At 50.5% G+C, this 25,439-nt stretch overlaps 1 protein-coding gene across 22 annotated transcripts in view; it reads right to left on the bottom strand.

The window, feature by feature from the left end:
* PPFIA1 (PPFI scaffold protein A1) overlaps positions 1-25,439 on the bottom strand; it is an 807,831-nt gene that overhangs the window by 354,030 nt on the left and 428,362 nt on the right. For all 22 annotated transcript variants that reach the window (XM_078684274.1, XM_078684276.1, XM_078684283.1 and 19 more), the window contains one exon: positions 24,323-24,542. In XM_078684274.1, the coding sequence (XP_078540400.1) occupies positions 24,323-24,542 (220 nt within the window). The remainder of the gene's footprint in view (positions 1-24,322; positions 24,543-25,439) is intronic.

Genomic DNA, 25,439 nt, shown 5'->3' with positions numbered 1-25,439 from the left:
CGTTGCCACTTTGCTCTGACCACTTATCCATATTTAGCACTACTAAAACCACCCATCACTAGTAAATCATCTTTCTGGCTCGCCTCGCTACAAATATTCAGGTGAGACCCCCCCCTACAACTCCTCCCCCGCCGACCCTACTTAGCCTTACCTCACCTTCTACTACCAAGTCTGGTCACTTATAGATACAAGAGCCAACTACATCATGCAACGCACTGGACTACACACTTATAATATATACCCTGCAAACCTGCCAAAAAAAGCAGCCAAATGTTTTAACCATAACTGGTAAAAATCACATCCCAAGACGTTAATCTCAGATCCTTACTTTTCAACAAATAAGGTCTACATAACCAATGACTTCATTTTCTACACCAAGCGAAGAGCCCAATGGAGGAAAGCCTTCCTTGCCCTGCTCTTGATCTTCTCCACCAGGAAAACAGCACATGGTCTTACCATTTTCATCATTTCAACCACAGTCTTGAAAGCCAAGACTACAATCACCATTTATCACACTGGGATCATCCTCATTCAATCTTCGGACCATAGCCTAAACCTACTAGATGACACCTTTCCTCGCATTAAGGACAAAGTCACAACACCCCAGTCCCCCTCCCCTATTGTTCCCAATCAGAATCAGCTTCCTAACCCTTGCACGTCTCCATCGTAATACATTATACGCTTTTGACTCAACCGTCATTCACACTCACCCTAGAGCCGTCAGACATCGCTGGAGATTACACCCTCTTCCCTACTTCATACTCTACACCTAGTACTTATAACACCACCTTGTATCCTCCCATGCCTAGCAGGCTATTGCTCCACATCCCATCACCTCAGCTAACACACCTCACCCCCCTACGACTACCTTCCGGACAACCCGCAACATAATTATCCAGATCTCAATCACCCATCAAACCTCAAGACTTCATTCCTCTGTTACCGCCTAAGTGGACCAAGATTATAAACACCTCTCTCCAGCAAGGAATCATCCCAGATAACCTTAAATCTGAGCAGGTATCCCCCAACCTAAAAAAGCAAATTTCTGATCCGGCGGATCTAAATAACCATTGCCCAGTATCGAATATCCCTACGCTGGCCAAACTACTCGAAAAATATGTTCACACATAGCACAGCAGACAACAATCATTTTAACCTGCTAGATCAATACCAATCCGGCTTCCGCACTGGGCTCAGCACTGAAACAGCCATGACCCACATAATTGATGACTCTAAAAATTCTGGATCAAACTGAAGCCGGTCTGTTAATTTTGCTTGACCTGTCCTCAGCTTTCGATACCAGCAAACATGACAACCTACTAAACCTCCTGAAGCACAGAATGGGGATATCGGGGTCAGTCCTAAAACGGTTCACCTCATTCCTGCATAAAAGATCACAAAGATTCAAGGCTAAGCAATCCTTATCCAATCCAGTCCTAGTCACTTTAGTAGTTCCACAAGGATCTTCCCTCTCTCCTACTCTCTACAACTTATTCATGGTACCACTCACCGACATCTTCAGCTCCTCAAATGTTCAACATCACATGTACGTGGACGATACACAAATCTACTTAAAAATACACTCACCAGAAGACATCAAAACGATCAATGTAATGCTTCAAAAAACCCAGAACTGGTTAGCTGAAAACCATCTGAAAATAAACACTCTCAAAACAGAACAACTCCTCATCGCTCCCCCCAATCAATCGACCATCATTAGTGTCTGGTTGAAACACCTCACAGCACTCAACTGCCATCCTCTTATCACGGACTCAGCTTTATCACGGAGTTACCCTCAACAAAAACCTTGAAAAGCAGACACATCAGCAGTGCAACAAAAGGAGCTACTTATGAAATGAATATATTAAGAAAACTCAAACCCTTCCTACCCGCAAATGACCTCAAACTTGCTGTTCAAGCTCTAATACTCCCCAGAATTGAATATGGGAGTGCTACCCTTTGTGGGCTCCCCGTATCGATCCTAAGAGCATAAATCAACTCAGCTGCCAGACTCATCACTGGCTCCAAAAGAAACTGCCACATCTTCCCGGACTGAAGAGCCCTCAATTGGTTACCTTTTGAAGCTACAGTTCAACTGAAAATCGCATGCATGACACACAAGGCTATTCACCACAATTTCCAAGCTACCTTGCACAGAAACTGGTACTATCTTGCGGCAATAGATACTCCAGAAGCACTAATAACTTTCTACTAAAACCACAACGATTTTCTAGGAAGAAAACATACAATTGGGCCTTCTCTGGGATTGCCCCTAGGATTTGGAATGCACTACCTCCTGAAACCAGACGAATTACTCCACTCTATCGTTCAAAAAGAAGTCAAAGCTATTCTCCTGTCCAAGTTCACATGAACTACGTTTACATGCTGTCATTCTTTGTATGATGTGCTCGGATCATAACTATTTTTCGTTTCCGTCTGTAATTTGAGTTTTATTAGCTATATTTGCTTGTAAAGTGCTCTGAAACCCGCAAGGGTCTTGTCCGCGCTATCTAAAACCTTCAAAATAAAATAAATTTGTGGAACACACTAAGGGTATTGATCAGCCCAATAAGAAGCATGGCAAACGGAAAGCCTGTACTGCAGGCTGTGCCCTCTGGTCTACAAAATGGACGTCCAGGCCTAACACCACCATCTGTTCTCTAGGATCCAAGCAGGAAGATCCTCGGCCAAGGTGAGCATTTAGAATTTGTTTTGGCGCTGAAAAGTGCTGAAAGAGAAAAGATGCAAAAAAGGACAAAGACCTCTGTTCTTCTATGGCACAAGGCAGTAGCGGAACTAACATCCAGTCATTACTTCTGAGGCTTGTACCCTGGCTCTTCTGTACAAAGGAGTCTGCATCTCCTTGTGTAAAACGGACAGATGATCATCAGAAAGCTGCGATGTAAGTGGCAGGGGCTGTGGATTACAAAAATATAAGCATTGGACAACTTGAAGGACCCACCTGTTTGATGTAATGCTCTGTCAACTTATCAGGAACTGACTGATTCTGCTCTTGTAGGTTTATGTACCAACTGTTTTCTTCATAAGGTGAGGCAAACTCTTCCCAATCTCCTATATTCTCAACTTCAAATGTCTGGCACTGGTAAGAGTCACAGCCAAAAAGTTGGTCTAGTGTAAGCATGGTAATGGATCAGTGTTTGAAGAATTCAGTACTGGCTGCCCCACAATGGGGTCTTGGCACTGCGTTGGTCGAGACGAAAATGACTTGGAGTCCAATACAATTATAGGGTGTAGTTCTTTCTCAAGTGCGGTCTGTTCCAGCATTGATGTTCAAGGAAGCAGTGCCAGTCCTTAAGTCGGCACAAATACCAATGCTTAACCAATAGCAGTTTCAAGGAGCACAGATTGCTTCGCGGCTGATTATGCTGGTGGTAACCCGACTGGATATTTATATACCAAATTGGATGAAGAGGTCTAGAACGTGTGGTAACACAAGAAGACTACAAAAGAGTGGATACTAGAGTAATAGTTGGCCGAGATATTCCCATCAAACCACCCTAATTTGGCGGAGTTTCATCATATGGGATCTTTGTAGTAACACCCGACTCTACCGCCCAAACCATCAGCTGATGTTGCGGGAGTGGATGTAGATCTTACACTCGTGCCAAACTTATACTCAGAGTGGTGATGAGAGTGTCTGTGCAGTGCTGTGGTGAAAGAATGTTAAAATTAGCGACTCAGACAAGAGCACATTTAATAAAGAAAGTCCGAGTGTTAAAGTTAAAAACACGCCAGGTAGTTGGAGCTAAAGACTACACTATGGCGCTGTGCAGGTGGTCAACATGTTTCAGCCCTATAGACGTGTCGTCAGGCTTTCATCAGGACCAAAGATTTAAAGCTACTGCCACAAAAAGTGAATTATAACAAAGTGAAGTGAGAACATAAATAAAATGCAATCAGCTACCATGAACTTGGAGCCCCAATGTCCATATGTAGAAGATATTTTCCTTTCACAATCCAAGCTTTGCAAGGAAGTGGACCTCACCTCACCCGGCAACCGCTCGGGAATATGAGGCCCCGCTCTGTCCGTCGGTACCTCTCTCAGGCGTCCGAGAGGAAGTGGACGCCTGAGAGAGGTACCGACGGACAGAGCGGGGCCTCATATTCCCGAGCGGTTGCCGGGTGAGGTGAGGTCCACTTCCTTGCAAAGCTTGGATTGTGAAAGGAAAATATCTTCTACATATGGACATTGGGGCTCCAAGTTCATGGTAGCTGATTGCATTTTATTTATGTTCTCACTTCACTTTGTTATAATTCACTTTTTGTGGCAGTAGCTTTAAATCTTTGGTCCTGATGAAAGCCTGACGACACGTCTATAGGGCTGAAACATGTTGACCACCTGCACAGCGCCATAGTGTAGTCTTTAGCTCCAACTACCTGGCGTGTTTTTAACTTTAACACTCGGACTTTCTTTATTAAATGTGCTCTTGTCTGAGTCGCTAATTTTAACATTCTTTCACCACAGCACTGCACAGACACTCTCATCACCACTCTATGAGTATAAGTTTGGCACGAGTGTAAGATCTACATCCACTCCCGCAACATCAGCTGATGGTTTGGGCGGTAGAGTCGGGTGTTACTACAAAGATCCCATATGATGAAACTCCGCCAAATTAGGGTGGTTTGATGGGAATATCTCGGCCAACTATTACTCTAGTATCCACTCTTTTGTAGTCTTCTTGTGTTACCACACGTTCTAGACCTCTTCATCCAATTTGGTATATAAATGACTGTTGTTGGAGATGGGATGATAGGTCTTTAAATATATCTCCTCTGACCCTTCTCAAATTTTGTAGTTTTTAACCCGACTGGATAGCCATGTGGTTCTGTGGGTCCCGGAGGCATGTCAGAGGGAGCTGGAAGCATGCCAAAAATTTGCACAGTGGCCTCTCAAAAGGCTTCAACCTGCAGAGACATACGAGAGTGAGCTTCATAGGGAACTCTAGCATGCAAAAATGCAGGCACTGCGCGGCCTCTGAGGTGGGGAAAACAAAAATCAGGTTTATCCTTGTGGATAGATGTTCTGCACCACCTCTGAGTGTCACTGCCAGTTGTGGTGTGCTCGGAGCCGGTGGGTGAGATCGTGCTTGCTGGCATTTAGAGACCCTTCCAGGTAATGAGCAACCGGAGAAATTCCCTTGCAGTCCAGCTACTTGCAGAAGCGCAGAGCTCACAACTACTCCCTGCCACTCACTTGCTGCAGCACAATATGGCAGTGGAGCTTCCTATTAGCACCGGTACCAACATTCCTCTGATAGGTTGGTAGGCCATCAAAGCTAAGTGAATCATCCTACACTCCAACAACATCCAGTCAAGCTTCTGCTGGACACCAGATACCTCAGAACTACCCCTCCCTCCCCAACTCAGAAGCAATGGATCCGTCACCAGTATCAAATCTGGGTGGGCAAGGAGAGGGGTTGCCACTTACCCAATTGTGGTCCAGTAGTCACCAGTGCAGGTCTTTCGCTGTCTCATGCAAAATTTAGACACAGTCCGAAAAGTTCCCTTTATGTTGGGCCCACTGGGACATTAAGCCCTATTGCAGAGGCCACGTTTGCAATGTATCAGCAGCACGTTGTAGAACATCAGTATTCCCAGTAGCCTCAGAGTAATTAGCACTGAAAGGTAGAATAGAGGCTGAAATATCAGGATCATAGTCTGAATGTCCTGGGCTCTCAGTTATGGGAAAAAGGCATGAAACCGTACTATATATTTAAAAAGGTACACGTGTGGGATCGTCTGTGAAGGAGTCTGGTGTGACTTGAGCAAATGGATAGAGAAGCACACAGATTACATGAGATTTGCGGTCACCTGGAAGTAGTTACCCACTGGCTAAGGAGAGTCCGCCTTTAACAGAAAGTCAGAGTTAAGAATAGACTGGTATCCCCAACCTCAATAACGTTTATGACCATTCAAGGGCAAAAGGGAAAATAAAGCTCAAAATGCTCATGGCTCACTGTGATACACAGGTAGCGGATGTGTGCCGGCAGTTCAGGCAGATGGAAATAAGCGTCCTGAAGGTTTAACCCCCACCATTTAGTCTCTGTGGTCTAGAGCAGATAGCAACTGGAATTGCATGAGCATCTTGAACTTGTCCTTCCATAGGAAGGCTACGAGAGGGTGGAGCTCTAACATAGGATGAAGTCCTCTGTCCTTAACAGAAGTAGCTGGAGTAATATCCAGCTCCTACTTCCAATGCTGGAACACTGGCCTGTTTGGCAATATACAGGGTTCCAGCATTGGAAATCGGACTATTTGGCCCCAAGGTCTGCATTTCCTGCTGCAAGACGAACAGGTGGTCCCTTTGTCAACTACCCTCATGCTAGTGGAACAAAATGTCAGATCCTGCCTTAAACAGGATCGCTGTGTAGGGGAAAGGACAGTTTTCCAGCTGCGGATGCTGGTGAGAGAACTGAGCTGTATGCTGTCCCTGTTGCCTTGGGCGTTGTCTTTGTGAGCCGTGACCTCTCCCAGGAAAATGTTGGAGGGCCGGTTAGGCTGGTGGAGGGGCTTGGTGTTGGCAACAATGAAAATCTATGGTATAGCCACAGAGGGGGCTAAATTGCTTGTGTCTGGTGTGGGGCAGACAGAGCCAAGGACTATGCTGTCGCCCTGCTTACTGTAAATAGTTACAGACCGAATTAGCTTTTTCACAAAAACGCAAAAGCATACGTTCATTACGGATGCCTAGACATCAATCAATCAATCATGCCATTTGTATAGCGCACTACTCACCCGGGAGGGTCTCAAGGCGCTTTGGGGGAGGGGTATGCTACTGCTCGAACAGCCAGGTCTTGAGTTGTTTCCTGAAGGCAAGATGGTCCTGGGTCAGCCGAAGGTGGATGGGGAGGGAGTTCCAAGTCTTGGCAGCCAGGTAAGAGAAGGATCTTCCTCCGGCAGTGGCACTTCGGATGCGTGGTACGGCTGCGAGGGCTTGGCTGGTGGACCGTAGCTGGCGGGTGGGCGTGTAGAAGGTCAGGCGGTCGTTGAGGTACTTGGGCCCCAGGTCGTGGAGAGACTTGTGTGCGTGGGTGAGGAGCCGGAACGTGATCCTCTGGTCGACGGGGAGCAAGTGCAGGTTCCTCAGGTGGCTGGAGATGTGGCTGCGTCGGGGCACATCCAGGATGAGTCGGGCGGAGGCGTTCTGGATGCGCTGGAGTCTTTTCTGTAGCTTGGCTGTGGTTTCGGCGTAGAGGGCGTTTCCGTAGTCCAGTCGGCTGGTGACGAGTGCCTGGGTGACAGTCTTCCTGGTCTCGGTCGGGATCCAGCGGAAGATCTTGCGAAGCATACGCACTCCGGAGAAACCCATCAATCTCATGCAAGCATAATGCCCAAGTGCCATGCTTGTTCCCACTGCATGACCTAAACATTCGGTTAAGTCTAAGCCATATCGAAAAAACAACTTTTCAGATTCAATGTTAGACTTGGGGGTCTCTAGTTGGCATAGGTAGGTACCTGTGACAAAAAAGGACCCTTGCGTCTAGTCAGGGTAAGGGGGTACACTCCTAAAATAACCCTTGCTCACCCCCTTGGTAGCTTGGCACAAGCAGACAGGCTTATCTCAGAGGCAGTGTGTAAAGCATTTGTGAAAACATTTTTTTTTAAACAAATTTTATTCAAATTTTCAATCAGTTAGACAATCATAGTTCAATTGCATAGCACATTTCATCGCATAATGATTGAAAAATGTTGGTCCTGCCATATCTGCTGTCTCTGCCCTCCACTTCATTCTTGGCCCTCGGCACTCATTACTTCATGTATGCCATCTATGCATTGGAGTTGTCTATGCTATTATAACCTTCAATGTTGTCCTGGGCGGTAAGCCCATACTGTTCTAGGGTTACGCATAATCTCATTCCTCTTCACATCGTGTAAACAACTAGCAACCTACAACAATCTGACTCCCTTCCCCCCTGCCCCTCAGGATTCCCCTCACCCGTCAGACATGGCGCTTCCGTCCTTCAATTCTTACGACGTCGAGTCTGTTCTCCAGTCATCCACTTCCAAATACCCTGTCAGTGATCAACGTCTCCATGAGGAGGTCTGCCATCTCAGTCAGCTGGAGTCTTGAGCTGGTCCACCATCGCCCCCAAGGCCCTAGCCACCTCAAGCAATTTGTCATTATCGGTTCTCCGAGCCATCTGCAGCCGGAAGATCCCCTCACATTCCGCCCATTTTATTAATTCCCGTAACCATCTTGCTGCATTGGGCCTAGTGACAGCTTACCAGTGGCTAATAATCGCTCTTGTAGCTAGTACTAACCCTAGGTCTATGAATTTACTAGTAAGCTTATTACGAGCAGTGTGGGGAAACCAATGTAGCAGGCAAACTCCTGGCCTCAGCTGCAATTCCCTATCCGTTACCTCTTGTAGCTTGGCCATGACCCCCTCCCAAAACCCGTCTAACAGAGGGCATTCCCAGAGCATGTGGAGAAGTGCGGCATTTTCCAGTTTGCACCGTGGGTAGGCTGTGCAGGATCCAAAAAACTCATTAATTTTAAAAGGAGTCAGGTACGCTCGGTGGAACACATAAAACTATTAGTTGAAATCTCGCATTCCTGGAGCATTTCCATGCCCGTTCCATGAACATCTATCACGTCTTCTCCTATATGGGCGTCCTCAGATCCGCTTTCCATTTAAAGCGCAGTCCCTCTAAATGAGTCCTAGAACCCTGCGTAAGTCTCTTGTACAGGCAGGTGACCTCCTTAACCCTCCCCGCCGAGGTGACAACATATTGACAGGGGAGGAAGGCTGCGTCTCCTCCAGCCCTCTCCTACAGTGCTTGCGAATGGCTGCCGTCAGTGCTGCATGTAGAAGAAAATATTTACAACAAGGGGTGGTAAGGGACAGAGTCTCTGAATTAAGCAGAATACTCTCACCCAGTCAAAAGATCAGGGCTAGATCCAACACCGTTTTTTAGCTCATTGCACCATCCCAGTTTCAGAACCTGGCTGTATGCAAATTAGTCTGTTCCTGTCCCAGTGCATGATGGGAACAGGGCAAACCAAACTACAAAAGCCAATTCTTACACTGGGAAGGAAACAAGCTTCCGGGGACCGGTTTCTGGCATTACAGCCGTCTTCGGCCCGGCTTGCTTGAATCCTGATGGTGCAATGAGCAAGGGACTCATGTCTGAGTATACCCTTCCACGCTTGGGGTGGACAAAAATATTTACAACAAGGGGTGGTGAGGGACAGTCTCTGAATTAAGCAGAATACTCTCACCTAGTCAAAAGATCAGGGCTAGATCCAACACCGTTTTTTAGCTCATTGCACCATCCCAGTTTCAGAACCTGGCTGTATGCAAATTAGTCTGTTCCTGTCCCAGTGCATGATGGGAACAGGGCAAACCAAACTACAAAAGCCAATTCTTACACTGGGAAGGAAACAAGCTTCCGGGGACCGGTTTCTGGCATTACAGCCGTCTTCGGCCCGGCTTGCTTGAATCCTGATGGTGCAATGAGCAAGGAACTCATGTCTGAGTATACCCTTCCACGCTTGGGGTGGACAAAAATATTTACAACAAGGGGTGGTGAGGGACAGTCTCTGAATTAAGCAGAATACTCTCACCTAGTCAAAAGATCAGGGCTAGATCCAACACCGTTTTTTAGCTCATTGCACCATCCCAGTTTCAGAACCTGGCTGTATGCAAATTAGTCTGTTCCTGTCCCAGTGCATGATGGGAACAGGGCAAACCAAACTACAAAAGCCAATTCTTACACTGTGAAGGAAACAAGCTTCCGGGGACCGGTTTCTGGCATGTAGAAGAAAGTCCTGCCCGGGAATGTCATGTCTTTCCATGAGATCCTGAAAGGGTAAGAGGATTCCCTCTTCTTAGAGGTCCCCAAGTCTGGAAATCCCCAATTTTTCCCTGTCTCACAACTGCTGCCAATCCCCTCCGTGCGATAGCACCTCACAGAGCCATAATGGGATCTCAGGTGCGTATGATGGCCGCACCCCAAGTCTATTGGCGCGATTGCAGCATCGTCGCACCACCCATAGGTCCCTCGGCACCTCTACCTCACGAAGCGGCAGCTGGAGGAGAGTCCGAGCGAGCCGGCGAAGGTTCAGGTCCATCTACCTCCGGTTCTCCTCCGCCCCCGCCATCCACCATGTATACCATTGGAATTGGGCCGCGTGATAATATGCCTCAAAGTCGGGAGCCGCTAAGCCTCCCTCCATAGGGCGAGTCATACTAAACGCCACTCTACGCCGCCCTGAGCCCCACAGGAAACCCGTAACCATTGTATTCAGCTGGGCAAAGTACTTCCAAGGTATCCAGAGCAGTAACGGTCCAAAATAGTAGAGTAGACGGGGCAAGGTAACCATTTTTAACAACGCCACTCTCCCCATCACTCACAAAGGCAAGGTTCCCAAAAAATCTAAGTTACTCCTGGTGGTCCTCCATGCGCGCCCCACATTTCCCTCAAATAAATCAGAAGGTTCATGAGGAAATTCTGACTCCTAGATAAGGCAAGCAACTGCTCTCCCATCTCACATCCAGCCCATCTGGCTGCCTCCACGCATCGGAAAGAGGCACGTCTTGTCCCAGTTAACTTTGAGCCCGCCATCCGCCCTAGTCTAGCCAGCAAATCACGGGCACCCCGTAGCTCCTCAGCAGCATTGGCGAGGAACATTAAAAGTTCATCTGCATATAAAGCAAAGTAGTGGGTCTGACCCATCGTTTCCAAACCTCTGTAGTATCGTCCATACCGGACATGTACAGCCAATGGCTCGACTGCCAGAGCAAACAAGAGGGGAGACAGAGGGCATCCTTGCTTCGTCTCCCTACCCACCCCGCAGGCTTCAGAAATCACTCCCCCCCCCACGCCCCCCCGTACGGACCCTAGCCGTCGAGCGGTTATATAAAACCTATGTCCAAGCCACAAACACCTCGCCCAGCCCAAATGCCCTCAAGACCCTAAACAGATATGGCCAATCAAGACTATCGAAGGCCTTTTCATTGTCAATTGACAGCACACACGCCTCTTCCCCCTCATCCCTCGAGCCATGTACCAGTTGGCCCAACCTTCGTATATTCATGGCCGTACTCCGGGAAGGAATAAACCCCACCTGGTACTCGTGCACAAGCGCGGTCATGTGGGCCATCAGGCGATGTGCTAGAATACTACTTAAGATCTTATAGTCGAGATTCAGCATCGCGAGCGGGCGATAGGCTGCACGGTCCCATGCCGGCTTGAGGAGGGGCACAATTACTGCCTCCCTTGTTGAACTGGGCAGATAACCATCTTGGTTTGCCAACAGCTGGGAGGGGGGGGGGGGGGGTAGGGGCAACAAATCCACATAGGTGACATAAAACTGATGGCAGCCCATCAGTGCCAGGTGTTTTAATTTACGGCACCTCTGATCTCTTCCAACTCCACTGGTCGGCCTAGGCTCTCCGCATCCTCCTCCTCAATCTGTGGCAGCTCGATGTCTAGGAACCCCCACCTCCCCCCGCCTCCTCTAGAACTCCCGTATCCAACAGACTTTGGTATAGAGTAGTATAGTATACCATAAACTGTACGTTGATGGTCTGTTGGTCATAGTAACTTACACCATCCTCGCCACATAGCTCTAAAATTGGTGTCCCTCTGCGCGCCGGGTTGGCCAGCCAAGCTAATAATGCCCCAGATTTATCTCTCTCAGCATGTGCCCTTGCCGCATATGCCCTCTGATCATGACATCTGAGTCGCTCTATTTGCAGCACTACCTCTTCTCTAGCTGCCAGAAGTTCCTCCTGCTTGTCTGCTTGCCCAGGTCGCTCCTTTTCCATCTCTCTTAACCATTGCTCCGCCCTCTGTACATCACTCAGCAGGGTTTTTCGTACTCCCACCGCTTCCCCATTACGACGCCCCCGAATCACAACTTTAAATGCATCCCACTCATTATGCAGATTAGTAATCGTGTTGGCATTGTGTTGAAAGTAGTCCTCAATAGCAGTGCCTATGGTGGTTCTGAAGACCTGGTCTTCCAGCGGCTCCAGGCGGAGACGCCAGCTTGGGATGGCAGACCTTAACCGAGCCCAATTCAAGGACACCAGTAACAGGTTGTGATCAGATGTCGTCCTAGTCAAGTAATATCAAAGTTTAGTGACGTTTAAATATACAACTATGAAGATACAATTTGAATAAAGATATATTCAGCTTTAAACTGAAGTAACGTTTGATAATTTTGAGGCCAAGGCCCACTGGTGCTCCTCAAGATTCAGCGTGGGATGTTCCTACGCCCCCTTTGATATTGTTTCCAAGCCATTCTCTTACCGGCCGGGAGAGAAACATTCTTGAGGCGCCCGAAAAAGTCAAGAAAAAGCTTATTGCACTTCACCATTGGATTACATTATAAACTCTACGGTGTGCCACACCACCATTTCGTTTGTATACAAGTCCTAGTCAAGTACTCACTCAACCCAATCATTCCATGCACATCCGGCGAGCAAAGGATAGCATCCATGCGGACGTCCAACTCATGCATAACTGAGAAATAAGAGTCCTCCCCCCGGGTGGTGGGCCCGCCATGTGTCAGTCAGTTCCCAATGCCTTTGCCAAACCAGTCGGGCTTCAGCAATTCTTTAGGCAGGTGCGTCAGGGAGCGGAAGGTGAGAGCGGTCCAAGGCTATATCAGTTATGCAATTGAAGTCTCCCCCCCAGGAGTACAGGTCCTGACAGTACCATCGGCAGTTTCTGCGATAACTGCGCCAAGAACGCTGGCTGCTCGATATTAGGAGCATATATGCTTCCCAACGTGATATCCCGGCCATCAAGCCGCACCGTTACTACTGTGAATCGGCCATCGGGATCTATAATCTGCCTCACACATTGAAATGGTACCCCCGCTCGCACCCACACCAAGGTCCCTCTTGCATAGGCAGAATATGTAGTGTGAAACACCTGCCCTTTCTAGCAACACTGTAGCGCTGCCCCTTCTAATTTCGTCAAGTGGGTTTCCTGGAGGAGAGCAATTTGTATCCCTCTCCGCACCAGATGCACAAGTTACTTACCTTCAGTAACGATATATCTGTAAGAAACAGTAGTAAGTGTTAGATTCCTTACCTTATAATATCCCCAGGCGTCAGACTGGATCCGGAAAGGTTTGCGTAGCAGTATCCCTGCGCGTCGGTAGGCGTCGTCTGCGGCTCCGCGTTAGTCGTCGGCACCGGGATGACGGAGTACTTAGACGCCACCCTCGCGTGCGGACGTCAGTTCTTATACACAGCTTTTCCACGTCAGAAACGCAGAGCCATGATAAAAACCAACACTGGTGCCATGAAACTAGGGCCCTCAAAGGGAAGAACCTTAACCCTAGATATCGGTTCGCAGAACGGGGAGGATGGGTGGGGCGGTAAGGAATCTAACACTAACTACTGTTTCTTACAGATATATTGTTACCGAAGGTAAGTAACTTGTGCATCTGAAAGAAACAGGTTAGGGTTAGATTCCTTACCTTAGAATTGATACCCCAGCTATACCAACCCCGGTGGTGGGTCTGCGAACCAATGATCACACCAGAAAGTCTGGAGCACAGAACGGCCGAAAAGGCCATCTCTCCGGACTTGGCTGTCCAGGCAGTAGTGTCTAGCAAACGTGTGCAGCGAGGCCCACGTAGCTGCCTGACCGATGTCCTGCAAGGGGACTCCCCGACCCAGGGCCATAGTAGCTGCCGAGGCCAGAGTGGAATGGGCACGCAGCCCCACAGGAGGCTCCTTTTTAGCCAGTGAATAACAAGCCTTAATGCACAAAACGATCCATCGAGAAATGGTTCGTTTGTGCACCGCCGGTCCCTTCTTAGCGCCCACGTAACCAACAAAGAGCTGGTCATCCACCCGGAACTGGCGTGTGCGGTCCAGATAGAATGAGAGCGCACGTTTTGGGTTTAGACGGTGGAGCCTCTCTTACTCTTTTGAGGGATGCGAAGACGGAAAGTAGGTGGGTTAGGTGATGGACTGCCCGATGTGAAAGGCTGTGACTACTTTGGGCAGGAAAGAGGGACGTGTTCTCAAAACAACTTTGTCCGGATGGACAGAGAGGAAAGGAGGTTTAGAAGAAAGAGCCTGGAGCTCACTCACTCTCCTGGCAGAGGTGATGGCAACCTGGAATGCAGTCTTAAGAATTAGAAGACGAAGAGGGCCATTGTGAAGTGACTCGAAGGGAGTGCACATCAAATAGGTCAAAACAAGGTTCAAGTCCCACTGAGGCATCACGAAAGGAACAGGAGGAAACATGTGAGTGATGCCCTACAAGAATCTATTTACAACAGGGGACTTGAAAAGAGAAGGCTGATCAGGAAGCCTTAAGAAGGCTGAAATGGCAGGGAGGTAGCCTTTGATAGTGCCCAGAGCAGAGCCCTGCTGGGCAAGAGAAAGTAGAAAGAGGAGAACCTCTGAAAGCGGGGCAAAAAGGGGATCCACAGCCTTTGCTGTGCACCATGCCACAAATTTGTTCCACCTGCAGGCGTATAACAATTTTGTGGAGGGACGCCTGGCTGCCAGAATCACATCACATACTTCAGGAGGCAAGTCAAATGGCCTCAACTGTCGCCGCTCAATCTCCATGCTTGGAGGTGGAGACTGGACAGGTTTGGGTGGAGGACCGTCCCCTGCTGCTGCGACAGAAGGTCCTCCTGAAGAGGCAGACGAATCGGGGGATCGACTGACATGCTGAGTAGCTCGGGATACCAGTATCTTCGCGCCCAGTCCGGAGCCACAAGGATGACTTGGGCCCGGTTGCGTCTGTTCTTCTCCTGCACTCTGGGCAGAAGTGGTATAGGCGGAAAGACGTACAACAGACCGCAGCTCCACTCACGACAAAAAAGCGTCTCCAAGCGAGTGCCGCCTTGGAAAGAATTCCAACGCGCAGAACTGATGACATTGTGTGCTCTCTTCTGTGGCTAATAGATTTAAACAAGGCTCTCCCCACTGCTGAAAGAGACCTTGCGCCACGTCCGAGTTCAGACGCCATTCGTGATCCATCATGCACCGACGGCTGAGTTCGTCCGCCCTGACGTTCAGGGAACCTGCCAGGTGTTGAACCACCAGGGAGACGCCCTGGTGTTCCAGCCATTGCCAAAGACGCAGAGCCTCCTGACAAAGGGTCCACGACCCCACCCCGCCCGGTTTGTTGCAGTACCACATGGCGGTGGCGTTGTCCGTGAACACCTGCACAACACTTCCCCGGACAGAGGGAAGGAAGGCTTTCAGTGCAAGCCGGATCGCCCGCAGCTCCAGAAGGTGGATGTGAAGCCGGACTCCACCAGAGACCAGAGGCCTCTCATCTATGCCTCTCCCATGTGCCCCAGCCCCCAACCCACGAGGGACGCATCAGTCACAACTACGTGCTCCGGTTGGGGTAGGGAGAGGGATCTTCCGCTGACCCAATCGCGGTCCGTGAGCCACCAATGCAACTGTCTCGCAGTGCCCTCTGAGATCAGGACGTGGTCAGACAGGTTACCCTGATGCTGGGCCCACTGAAACTTCAGGTCCCACTGCAGAGCCTGCATTCACCACCTGGCGTGATGCACCAGAAGGATGCAGGAGGCCATCAGACCCAGAAGCCGCAGCGTCAACCTGACCAAGACTTTGGATAAACGCTAAAAGATCGGAATCGGAGCCTGAATATCCCGAACCCGCTGTTTGGGAGGATAAACCCGAAACTGCGCCAAATCCAGAACCGCTCCGATGAAGAGGAGCTTCTGAGAGGGACTCAGGTGTGACTTCGGCACATTGATTGAGAACCCCAGCAGGTGCAGGAGGTCGGCCATAGTCTGGAAATGGCTGACGACTGTCTGGGGCGAGCCCGCATTCAACAACTAGTTGTCGAGATAGGGGAAGACTGACACCCCTAATCTGCGCAAATGAGCTGCGACGACTGCCATCACTCGAGGGGCGCTGGTAAGGCCGAAGGGGAGCACGGTAAACTGAAAGTGCTCGTGGCCTACCGTGAACCGCAGGTAACACTGGTGGGCCGGCAGGACGGGGATGTGAAAATATGCGTCCTGCAAGTCCAACGCTACCATCCAGTCTCCGGGGACTAGGGCAGCTAAGACCTGAGCCAAAGTCAGCATCTTGAACTTCTCCTTCCGGAGGAAGCCGTTGACATACCGCAGGTCCAAGATAGGGCGTAGGCCCCCTTTGCCCTTCTTGGGAAACAAAGTAGTGGGAGTAACAACCACACTACTTCTGGCCCAGGAACGTGCTCTATAGCCCCCTTGGCCAAGAGGGCCGAAACATCCTCTTGCAGAAGTTGCAATAGATCCCCCGACATGCGGTGGCATGGCTGGAGGGGTCGCTTCGAAGGGGAGGGAGTAGCTCCTTCGGACGATTTGCAGCACCCACCTGTCCGATGTGATGGTGTGCCAGTGGAGGTGATGGCGAACCCTGCCCCCCACTCGCGTCAAATGGGCCTTAAAGCTCGGACTAGGAAGGCTTTGAGGCAGATGATGCGGGGGTGGATGTGGACTGGCCTCGCCGTTGTCCCCTGGCACCGCCACGGCGGTTACCACGTCCGCCGCCGCGCTGGAAGCTAGTCTGCAGCCCGTGGCTGGCAGGAGGTGTGGGGGCGCCCCTTCCTTGGCCACGAAAGGCAAAAGTTTGCTGGCGCTAGCCCGACAGGCCCAAGGACTTGGCTGTAGCCCTGGAGTCCTTGAAACGCTCAAGCGCACTGTCTGCCTTGTCCCCAAAGAGGCGACTGCCATCGAACGGCATGTCCATGAGCGTATTCTGGACATCAGCCGAGAAATTGGCGGACCTCACCCAGGCGTGGCCGCGAATCGCCACCGTCGTGGAACTCGCCCTGCCGAGCGAGTCGGTGGTATCCAGCCCACATCGAATAGAGTACCGTGCCGCATCCCGCCCTTCCGCAAGGGCTTGAGCGAGCTTCACCCGGGCCTCCTTGGGCAGCTCGGCCGCAACCGTGTCCCACAGAGAGTAGGTGTAACGGCCCAAAAGGCAAGCGGTGTTGACCAACCGCAATCCCAAACTAAGTGAGGAGAACAGCTTCTTTCCGAACTGGTCACATCTTTTGGATTCCCGATCAGGAGGAGCAGTCGGGAATGCGGACTGGGAGTTAGAGGCCTGAATAACCAGGCTCTCGCGAGTGGGGTGGGTGGACAGGAAGCTAGGGTCGCCGGGGCCGGGGGTGGCGTCTGGCCACGTTCCAATCTACAGGGGGGCCTGTAGCGAGCTTGGACCAAGTGCCCAACAGAACGTCAGTAAGGGCCTCATTAAACGGCAGTAGAGGTTCCGAAGAGCTTGCCTGTGGTTTAAGGACCTCGGTGAGGATGTTAGTCCTCAAGGCCGAGATGGGGAGCTCAAGAGCCAAGGCCTTGGCCGCCCTCGTCAACGCCACACTGTAAGCTGCCCCCTCCTCCGTAGCCATGGTAGGAGGGGAGACAAAGCCAGTGCCGAGCAAAGTGTCCAGACCCTGGCCTCCTCTAGTTCATCTGCCCAGTCCTGATACGACTGGCACTCCCGTGCCAGAGGGTCCTCAGACCCTCCAAATCCTCCTTGCCCTCCATCCCCTGAAGTTCAGGTGCAAAAGATGGGGCCGGATCATAGAAGAATTGCTCTTCTCCAGGAGTCGAATGCGGCGTCGAGCTACGCCAGATCCGGACCGAGGGAGGGACCGGGGACGACGTCGTCAGGGGGCAGCGTCGAGGGCGACACCCTGGGGGTCGGCACCAGCGGGGTCGTAAGGTCGACCAGCGGCGACCCGGATCTGGACCCGGACACAGTGGGGCCCTTCGGCGTCGGGACCGAAGTCGCCGATGGCGCCAAAGCACCCGACGGCGCCGGGGCCAAAGCCCCGGCGGCGTCGGGCCCGAAGGCGCCGAAGCACCCGACGGCGCCGGGGCCAAAGCCCCTGGCCCGCTTGGGCCCACGGGGCCCGAAGGTACCACTGCGGGACCCGACTGAGGACAGAGCGACCACATGGCCATGAGGAAGGCATCGATCTCCTGCGGGTATGAAGCTGTCCGCGACGCTAGCAGCTCTGGCGGAGCCGCGTGGGTGGGGTCGTCCGATGCAGTCTCTTCGACTTCCTGGACCGGGACAGTAAACGGCACGGGCCGACTGCCCGAGCTAGAGGCGCTTACGGCACCGTTCCCGCCTAGCCTTCGACGTCAAGGCCCAGCAGACATGGTTGGCCCCAAGGCAATAGAGGCACTGACGGTGGGGATCGGTAACCGACATCAGGCGGCTACAATCGGCACATGGCTTGAACCCGGGCATCCCTATCGGCACAGAGAGTCGTGATGACTCGAAAAAGGATCCAAAAGAGATCGAAAAAGTTAGCCAAAAAGAGACTAAGAGGAGGAGCCACGTCAGCAAACAAGAGGGCTGCTTAGACTCCCGGCTCCGCCGACCTCTGTACCCCGCTATAATATCCTGGACATTATCCTGACTTTACGCCTAGCCTTTGTGTGCGTGAACTGTTCCGCACTCCGATGTTGAAACCGGAAACTTTTATCGGCTGGTTTGACGAAGTTCCATCGAGTTGAAGATTGTGGCCTACTCCAGTGGTGAAGCCGGGGCCTCGAGTGCTTTCACAGCCGGGCTGCAGTGCAACAACATCGGCCGGGAGACCCAGGCTGGGTCCGGTCAATCGGTGTGGAGGCTTTGTTTAAGCCCAAATTTGGCGGCGATCGTTTCTATTGCTCAGCATCGATGGAGGAGTGACTCTGCTTGTTTTTGGCTGCGGGTGGGAGTCCCCGTCCCGCGGACCCGGTATTGGGCCCGCCGGGGTTCGATCGGTCGGGGTCTCTGGCCTGCGGCCTTAACCGGGTTGATCGTGGCTGCGAATAAAGACTGGTCGCCCTCCGCATCTGAACGTTCGTGATCCTGTTGACCGTGGCTGCGAATAAGGACTGGTCACCCTCTGCATCTGAACGTTCGTGATCCTCCTTGTCCTCCCTGAGGATACCAGATTCACCCGGTGAGGTGATTGTGATTGGTGTCGGGCGTGAAATATGGATCGTACGGTGCTTGGGACATCGCTGAGGTCAATATTGGCAGAAATTAGGGCGTTTCATTCACATGTGGATGTCTTATTGTGCAAATTGAGCACGCGCCTATCTGAGATGATCCTGGTGGAACCGGACCCAGCCTTACTGATGGAACAGCAATCTGCAGCCATTCAAACTGCGGCCATTTTGACTCCGTGCGAGAACCCCATGAGGAAGCGAGTATTGGAACCATCGGATGGTGCCCTGGAGGACAGTGTTCCGGAGGTCGTCAGTGTACTGCCGAACCTTCCACCACTATCGACTTTGGAGGTATCGAAAGGCGTTCCCCTCTCGGAGACTTTTGTTCTTGACTTTCCATCCAATTTGTGGTCGTCTTCTCCTTTCTTGGTGACTTTACGACTCCTGGGCAAGATACATTGTGACTGTCCATCTAGGAGGGAGAGTTCTTCTGCGTCTGAGGCTCTTGTGTACTCTTTGTCTCCGTGTCGCCATATATGGATTCTTGATGACTCCCTTCTTCCTTCTTACTCCTTTGTGTGCTTTTGGGTCTCGCTGGGGGGGGGGGTCGTGTGCTGGTTCGGAAGGGCCAGGGTTAAAATCAACAAGGTCGGGACGGGTTGGAGTGGCTTCTACGGGTGTTCGAATTGCAACTGTTTGATCTAAAAGGCTGGGCAGTGTATTACGATGCCCCCTAATTTCTTCTATAAGTGTTGTCATACGTTGATCTTTTAGGGTTAGGGGGTGTCTGTTTCTGGCGGGGGGTCTAAAGGGGCCGGGAGCCCAAATTGAAAAGCCCTCCTCCATTCTTTTTCCTACTTTTAGGGTTTTAGTTATTAGGGGCGACAGGCACGCTGCTAGTGGGGTTAGGCTGTAGCCATTTGCAGGGGTGCAGGGTTGGATGTTTTTTTTTTTATTTTGCCTTTTTTTATTCCTTAAAGGATCAGTATAGTCTGAGAATCATTCGGATTTTTAACGCATACTCTATTTAGTGCTTATGCTTTTATGATATCCTGATTTCCGGGTGGGCAGGCCCTGAGGACTGGCGCTCAACATTGAATGTATATTGTATTGTCGTTCGCACCGATCCATATGCTTTGGCGCCAATGTTCCATTATAGCGGTTCTTACATGCATATCCTGTCTCTTGTCCTGTCCCCCGTATTCTTCTGTTTGATTGTATGGCACCTGATCCTTCCTTAAATAATATAAAATGGAACCTCTTTCTCATCCTGGGACTCAGTTGTACATTCTAATACAAGTTCTATCCTGAATCGCTGCCAGACCTCAGGGTTGTCGGCTGATGAGCTGTGTTGTACTGTGATATAGGGGGTCTTAAGTCTTAATTTGTTTAACGGCTGGCCCCTGCGGTTGTAGGCCCATACTTGTATTTTATTGAATGCTACAATAAAGGTTTTTCAAAAAAAAAAAAAAACGACTAAGAAGTACTGCTTTTTCCGGATCTGGGCTTGCTGGCGCACAAAAAAGAAGAACTGATGTCAGCGCGCGAGGGCGGCGTCTAAGTACTCCGATGACGTCATCCTGGCGCCGACGACGGACGCGGAGCCGCAGACGACGCCTACCGACGCGGAGGGGTACTGCTGCGCAAAACTTTCCGGATCCAGTCTGACGCCTGGGGACATTCTAAGGTAAGGAATCTAACACTAACCTGTTTCTTTCAGATAGGCATATATTTTGTGCCGCCCTCCCATGGTGTGCATCTCGCGTACATTCCAGGACATGATTTTATCCCTACGGAGGTACCCATGCCTCTATGTCAAGTTCCTGGTCTCAACCAGCTTCCATAGCGACATGTCTGACCCCCTTTTCCCCATCCCCAACGACAAACTGTTCCCAACTCCCAAACCCCAGGACAGGCACACAAGAACAGGTCCCCATCCAAACCAAGAGAATCATGCAAAGAACCAAAGAAAAAAAGGGTGGCGTGTAACTCGCATCCGATGTCCTCCGAGCCCTCTCCGGGCCCCCCTCTTATTCCTAAAGCACCAATCAGGGCCCCGTAGCTACGCAGCTATTGTGAATTCCCTCTGCAGTTCAGCAATCTGGTTCTTGGGTGTCAATGTCACGGTTAACAGCTTATTGTCTTGTGGCTCTTATTCCCCCCTGCCGCATGCTCACCCAAATAACCCATCCGCTCTCTGTGCAGTGACATCTGGTAGTTCTGTATCGGAAAGCCACAGTACACCGTTTGATCCTGAGCTCTCCACCCCAGTCCGCCCAGCATCTGTATCAACGCTAGCCGGACTGACTTCACCACGACTGATGTGCGCCACTGCCCGCACTGCCTGGTCACGTTCCTGTTGACGCTTAGCGGGGGAGATGGGCCTCTGCAACACCGCCGAACCATTTAACCGAGCCCGAGGGGAATTGGGCCTTGGTGATCGCTCCCTCACCACCTCGAATCTCCAACCAGTCCCATGTGGCTTGCGGAGTGAGAAAGAAGTGCACACCCAAGCCCTCCGTGACTGAGACAAGCTGGGAAAAGCCTGCCATAAGAAAGATGTAGCAGGCGCAGCTTCCGCTTGACTGCTATGAAAGAAGCCCACTGTTGCTGCACTTCCCGAGTGTAATCCGGGAATATTATCACCTTACTATTCCCGATCTGTAGATTCTGGCGGTCTCGGGCTTTCTGTAGTATATAGTCTCGATCCCTGTAGTGCAGCAGCCTCACCACCAGAGGGCGGGGCGGGGACCCCGGTTTCGGTGCACGAGCCGGAACCCTGTGTGCACGCTCCAACGCTCCAACGCATAAAAGGGTGATAAACGCTCTGGTGCCACCTTCTTTTTCAGCTAGGCTTCCAAAAATTGAACCGCGTCAGGCCCCTCCTCATGCTCCGGGACTCCCACGATTCTGAGGTTGTTGCGGCGTGAACGCCCTTCACTGTCCTCGGCTCTCATTTCCAGGAATTTGACCCTAGTCACCACTTCTTCCAATGAGGCTTGTAAGCTGGCCACCGCGTCCGGTACCTCCTTCATGTTAGTTTTGTTGGTCGCCACTCTCTGAGCTTTCGATTATCATTTTTCAATAAGGTGAAATCCGATCCAATGGCAGCCATCCTTGCCTCCAGCGCCTCTCCCGAGGCAACAATGGCCCGCATATTATCTCCTAGTGACGGATCTCCGGGTTGCCCAGGCCCTCGCCCCTCAGTGGCAGTTTCTTCATCGTCTGTATGCCGTTCCGACTCCTCTATGCGCAGGACCTCAAAACCCTTTTTCCTTGACACTCTGCCCATCTTGGAGTCCGTGATCCGCAGGTGCCAGCAATAGACTAGGGCTGACAAACCTCTCCTTCCCCAAATTAGTGGCGCAGTGCCTGCACTCCCACCGCCAAAGCAGGGCCACCCAGGTCCGACCAGCAATCCCCCGGGCCACTGACGGTAATTCCAAGTACACTCCCGCAGAATCCCTCCAATCCTCTAAGTAACAGGAATCGGGCCTCTCCAATATAACCACCCCAGTCGGTGGCCAGAAACTGCGTAGTCACCAGCCCAGCTCTGCCTCTCCGCGTGTGGACAGGACTCTGTGCTCGCCTCAGCGGTGCAGCGTTTGCATGGTCAGGACATCATCAGGCCCCACTTATGTGGGAGAGGTGTGTCGCCGCGGCCAGGGCGACTGACGCTGGAATCTGTGGACCACGGTTCGATCCCCGGCTCCGGCGGCAGGTTAGCTCAGCACCATGTGACTCTGGGCAATAGCTCGCTTAATGTTCCCGACGGCCCCAGCGCCTAGAGACCCTTACGGGTGATTGTGCGCTTTACAAATGTGGACTTTATGTACCTGGAGGTGTGGATCCCTCCCGTCTCAGCTGCAGCCCGGCCCAGGCCCTCTCTTACAGCAGCGCTAGGCCTCCGCACCGTCAGCAATGCAGACCCCCACACAGTCCTCCGCTCCTAGGCTGCCAAGCGCCCTCTCAGGTGGCAAACCGGTCAGGGGCGTCCAGACATGGCATGCACAGTGTCCACCTGCAGGCCCCAGATGTCCACTACTCCGCTCTTCCGGTATCGCTACAGGCAGCGCTAGGCCCTTCCGCGCCGATCACCAGTCACCAGGCCCTTTACACGTTTTGCGGCCTTTCCTCCCCGCTGGGCACACAGTCGGCCTCAGTGCCTCTCAACCGGCCAGCCGCAGCTCCCTCATGACAGTCTCACCGGGCCCTAGACGCGCAGACTCACAGTACCGCTCTCACCGCCAGTTAGCTCCACCAGTCCCTCAGATCTCCAGACTCAAGCGCAGAGGGCCTGTTCATAGCGTGTGCGATGTCCCGCCTGTCGCCATCTCAAGGTCAGGCAATCGCCGCTAAGCGTAGTGCTCTCTCTCCGATCTCTCCCAGCTGCAACTGACATCAAGGGAGAGCGCACACTCAATCCGCAGCAGTCTCAGGGTGTCCACTCACAGTGATTGCCGATCTCTTCTCCCTGTGTCAGCGCAGCCGCCATTTTGTGCCGCAGACAGGGAAAGGGTAGCAGGAGGGTAAGACTCCCGTTTTGTTCCCCTGCGCGTCCTTTTCAGCGTCCCACCTACCAGGTAGGCACTTGCTGTTCCGCTGCCAGTTACTTTAATGGGGCCTCCGTTTGAGACACAGGATCAATGCTTATCGAGGGCGGCCACGGAAGAGTTCCGAGGTCCGCTGCTACTCACATCGGCGCCCAATCCACACCCCCAGCATTTGTGAACACATACATTAATCAAGTGACAACACTACCGATGAACACCCCACAAGTTGTATATTAAAAATAAATTTCTTTTATATAGATTTAACACAAGAGCACAAACAACAAAAAAATCCACAATACTGTACTCAAAATGGTAGAGTTAACTTAGTTCTCTCTGGATGTAAAAAGCGACACTGAGTCAATGTACCAGAAAATGCATGACAAATTTTGAAAAATTAGGTAGTAGCATTGCCAAAACATATCAGAAAAGAAAAAGACAAAAGCCCAATCAAATCACTGCGAGAATCCCATTGGCTCTGGATCTGCAACCATGGAGAATGCGAATATATGTCACAGGCATGCATGGAACAGTATGGATAGTTGACATTTCAATACCAATAGAGAGTAGAAACATGACTCGCTTATGTATCCCACCTGATATCGGTAAATAAGGATGACGAAAGAAAGCATAACAGTCAGTCTACGCCTGGTATGATCCAAGTAAGTAATCAGCTGGAGCCAATATCCACTGGAAATATTTTGACTGTGTTAGGCAAAATTGATGTTAGGAATTTCAGGTCACATGCCACATACACATATACATATTGACAAGTATGTGACAAATAGAAAACATTTTTCTACAAACGGAAAAAAAACTATAAAGAGTTCTCACTTACTAGTGTCATGACACCTAATCTGTCCACTTCACGTGCAGGACTGTGTGGGATGCGCCTTGGTGTGGTGCGGCCACTGCCAGGAGGAGATGAACTAGAGTAAGAGGGAGGAAGTGAACTCATGGACCTAAACCGACCAAGATTGTCCAAACTCCCACTGCCAACTCGATTTTCAATTTCTTCTGCCCGCTGCTCTGTTGTTTCTTTTTCTTCTTGTATTAATCTTAAACAAATCAAAAACAAATAATATACTTCAATGGCACATTAGATCATTCAGAAAAATCACTATCAGTGGAGACTATGCTAAAATCACCATGGTACTATGTTTAACAAGGTAATTAAGGCTGCAAAGAAAAAAAGAAAAACCATTGCTAGATCACTGTGTGAAAAGAAATTACAAAATTAGTTTGGGCCACTTGTAGGTAAATCATTTAGTTTAGTCTGCTGCAATTACTTGAAAGGCGTCAGGCCTCAGCAAAACAAATGCGCTATCACCAACATGGACAGTAGCATAGCAGGGAAAAAACCAGAATTGAAATAGCAAGTCACATTCTCATTTGCCACTAATAAGTTGAACACACAAGCAATACTTGAGAGAAGCTACAGGTTAACAATTGGAAACTTCTTTCAATGCCATTTTCAGAGTTTTAATTGGTAATATACTAGTATTTCTTTATGGATAATGCATGCATCCTGTAATGAACTGTATTTAGACGCAGAAAAGCTCATTTACAACACAATTAAGGTAACAGTTTTACACACCTCATGATGGATATTAGTCAACTTTCTTAAGTTGAAAAATAATTAATGGCTTGATAATACACAAGAGTACAAGTCACTGAACCTTCTTGCAGTAGTAAACATTACTATAAAGATTCCTCCATGACATATTTAGGACAAATACTTACAAGGGCTAAAAGGGTAGCATGCAACCATTTTACCAACACCACAGACTACTCAAGAGCGGGAGTGAGCTTTCACATGATCTATAGTTTAGTCTTTCCCTTAACTCGTAACGGACAAGTTACTTACCTTCTATAACGCCTTATCTGGTACACAAATAATCTAGCTTCCAATTCCTTACCTTAGAACTTCCCAGAAGTCAGGATGGCTCTGAACG

This window comes from Lissotriton helveticus, chromosome 3_2 (genome assembly GCF_964261635.1).
Source record: "Lissotriton helveticus chromosome 3_2, aLisHel1.1, whole genome shotgun sequence".
Classification (NCBI taxonomy): Eukaryota; Metazoa; Chordata; class Amphibia; order Caudata; family Salamandridae; genus Lissotriton; species Lissotriton helveticus.
The sequence above is the reverse complement of the archived record's forward strand: the minus strand, read 5'-3'. Positions and strand labels throughout refer to the sequence as shown.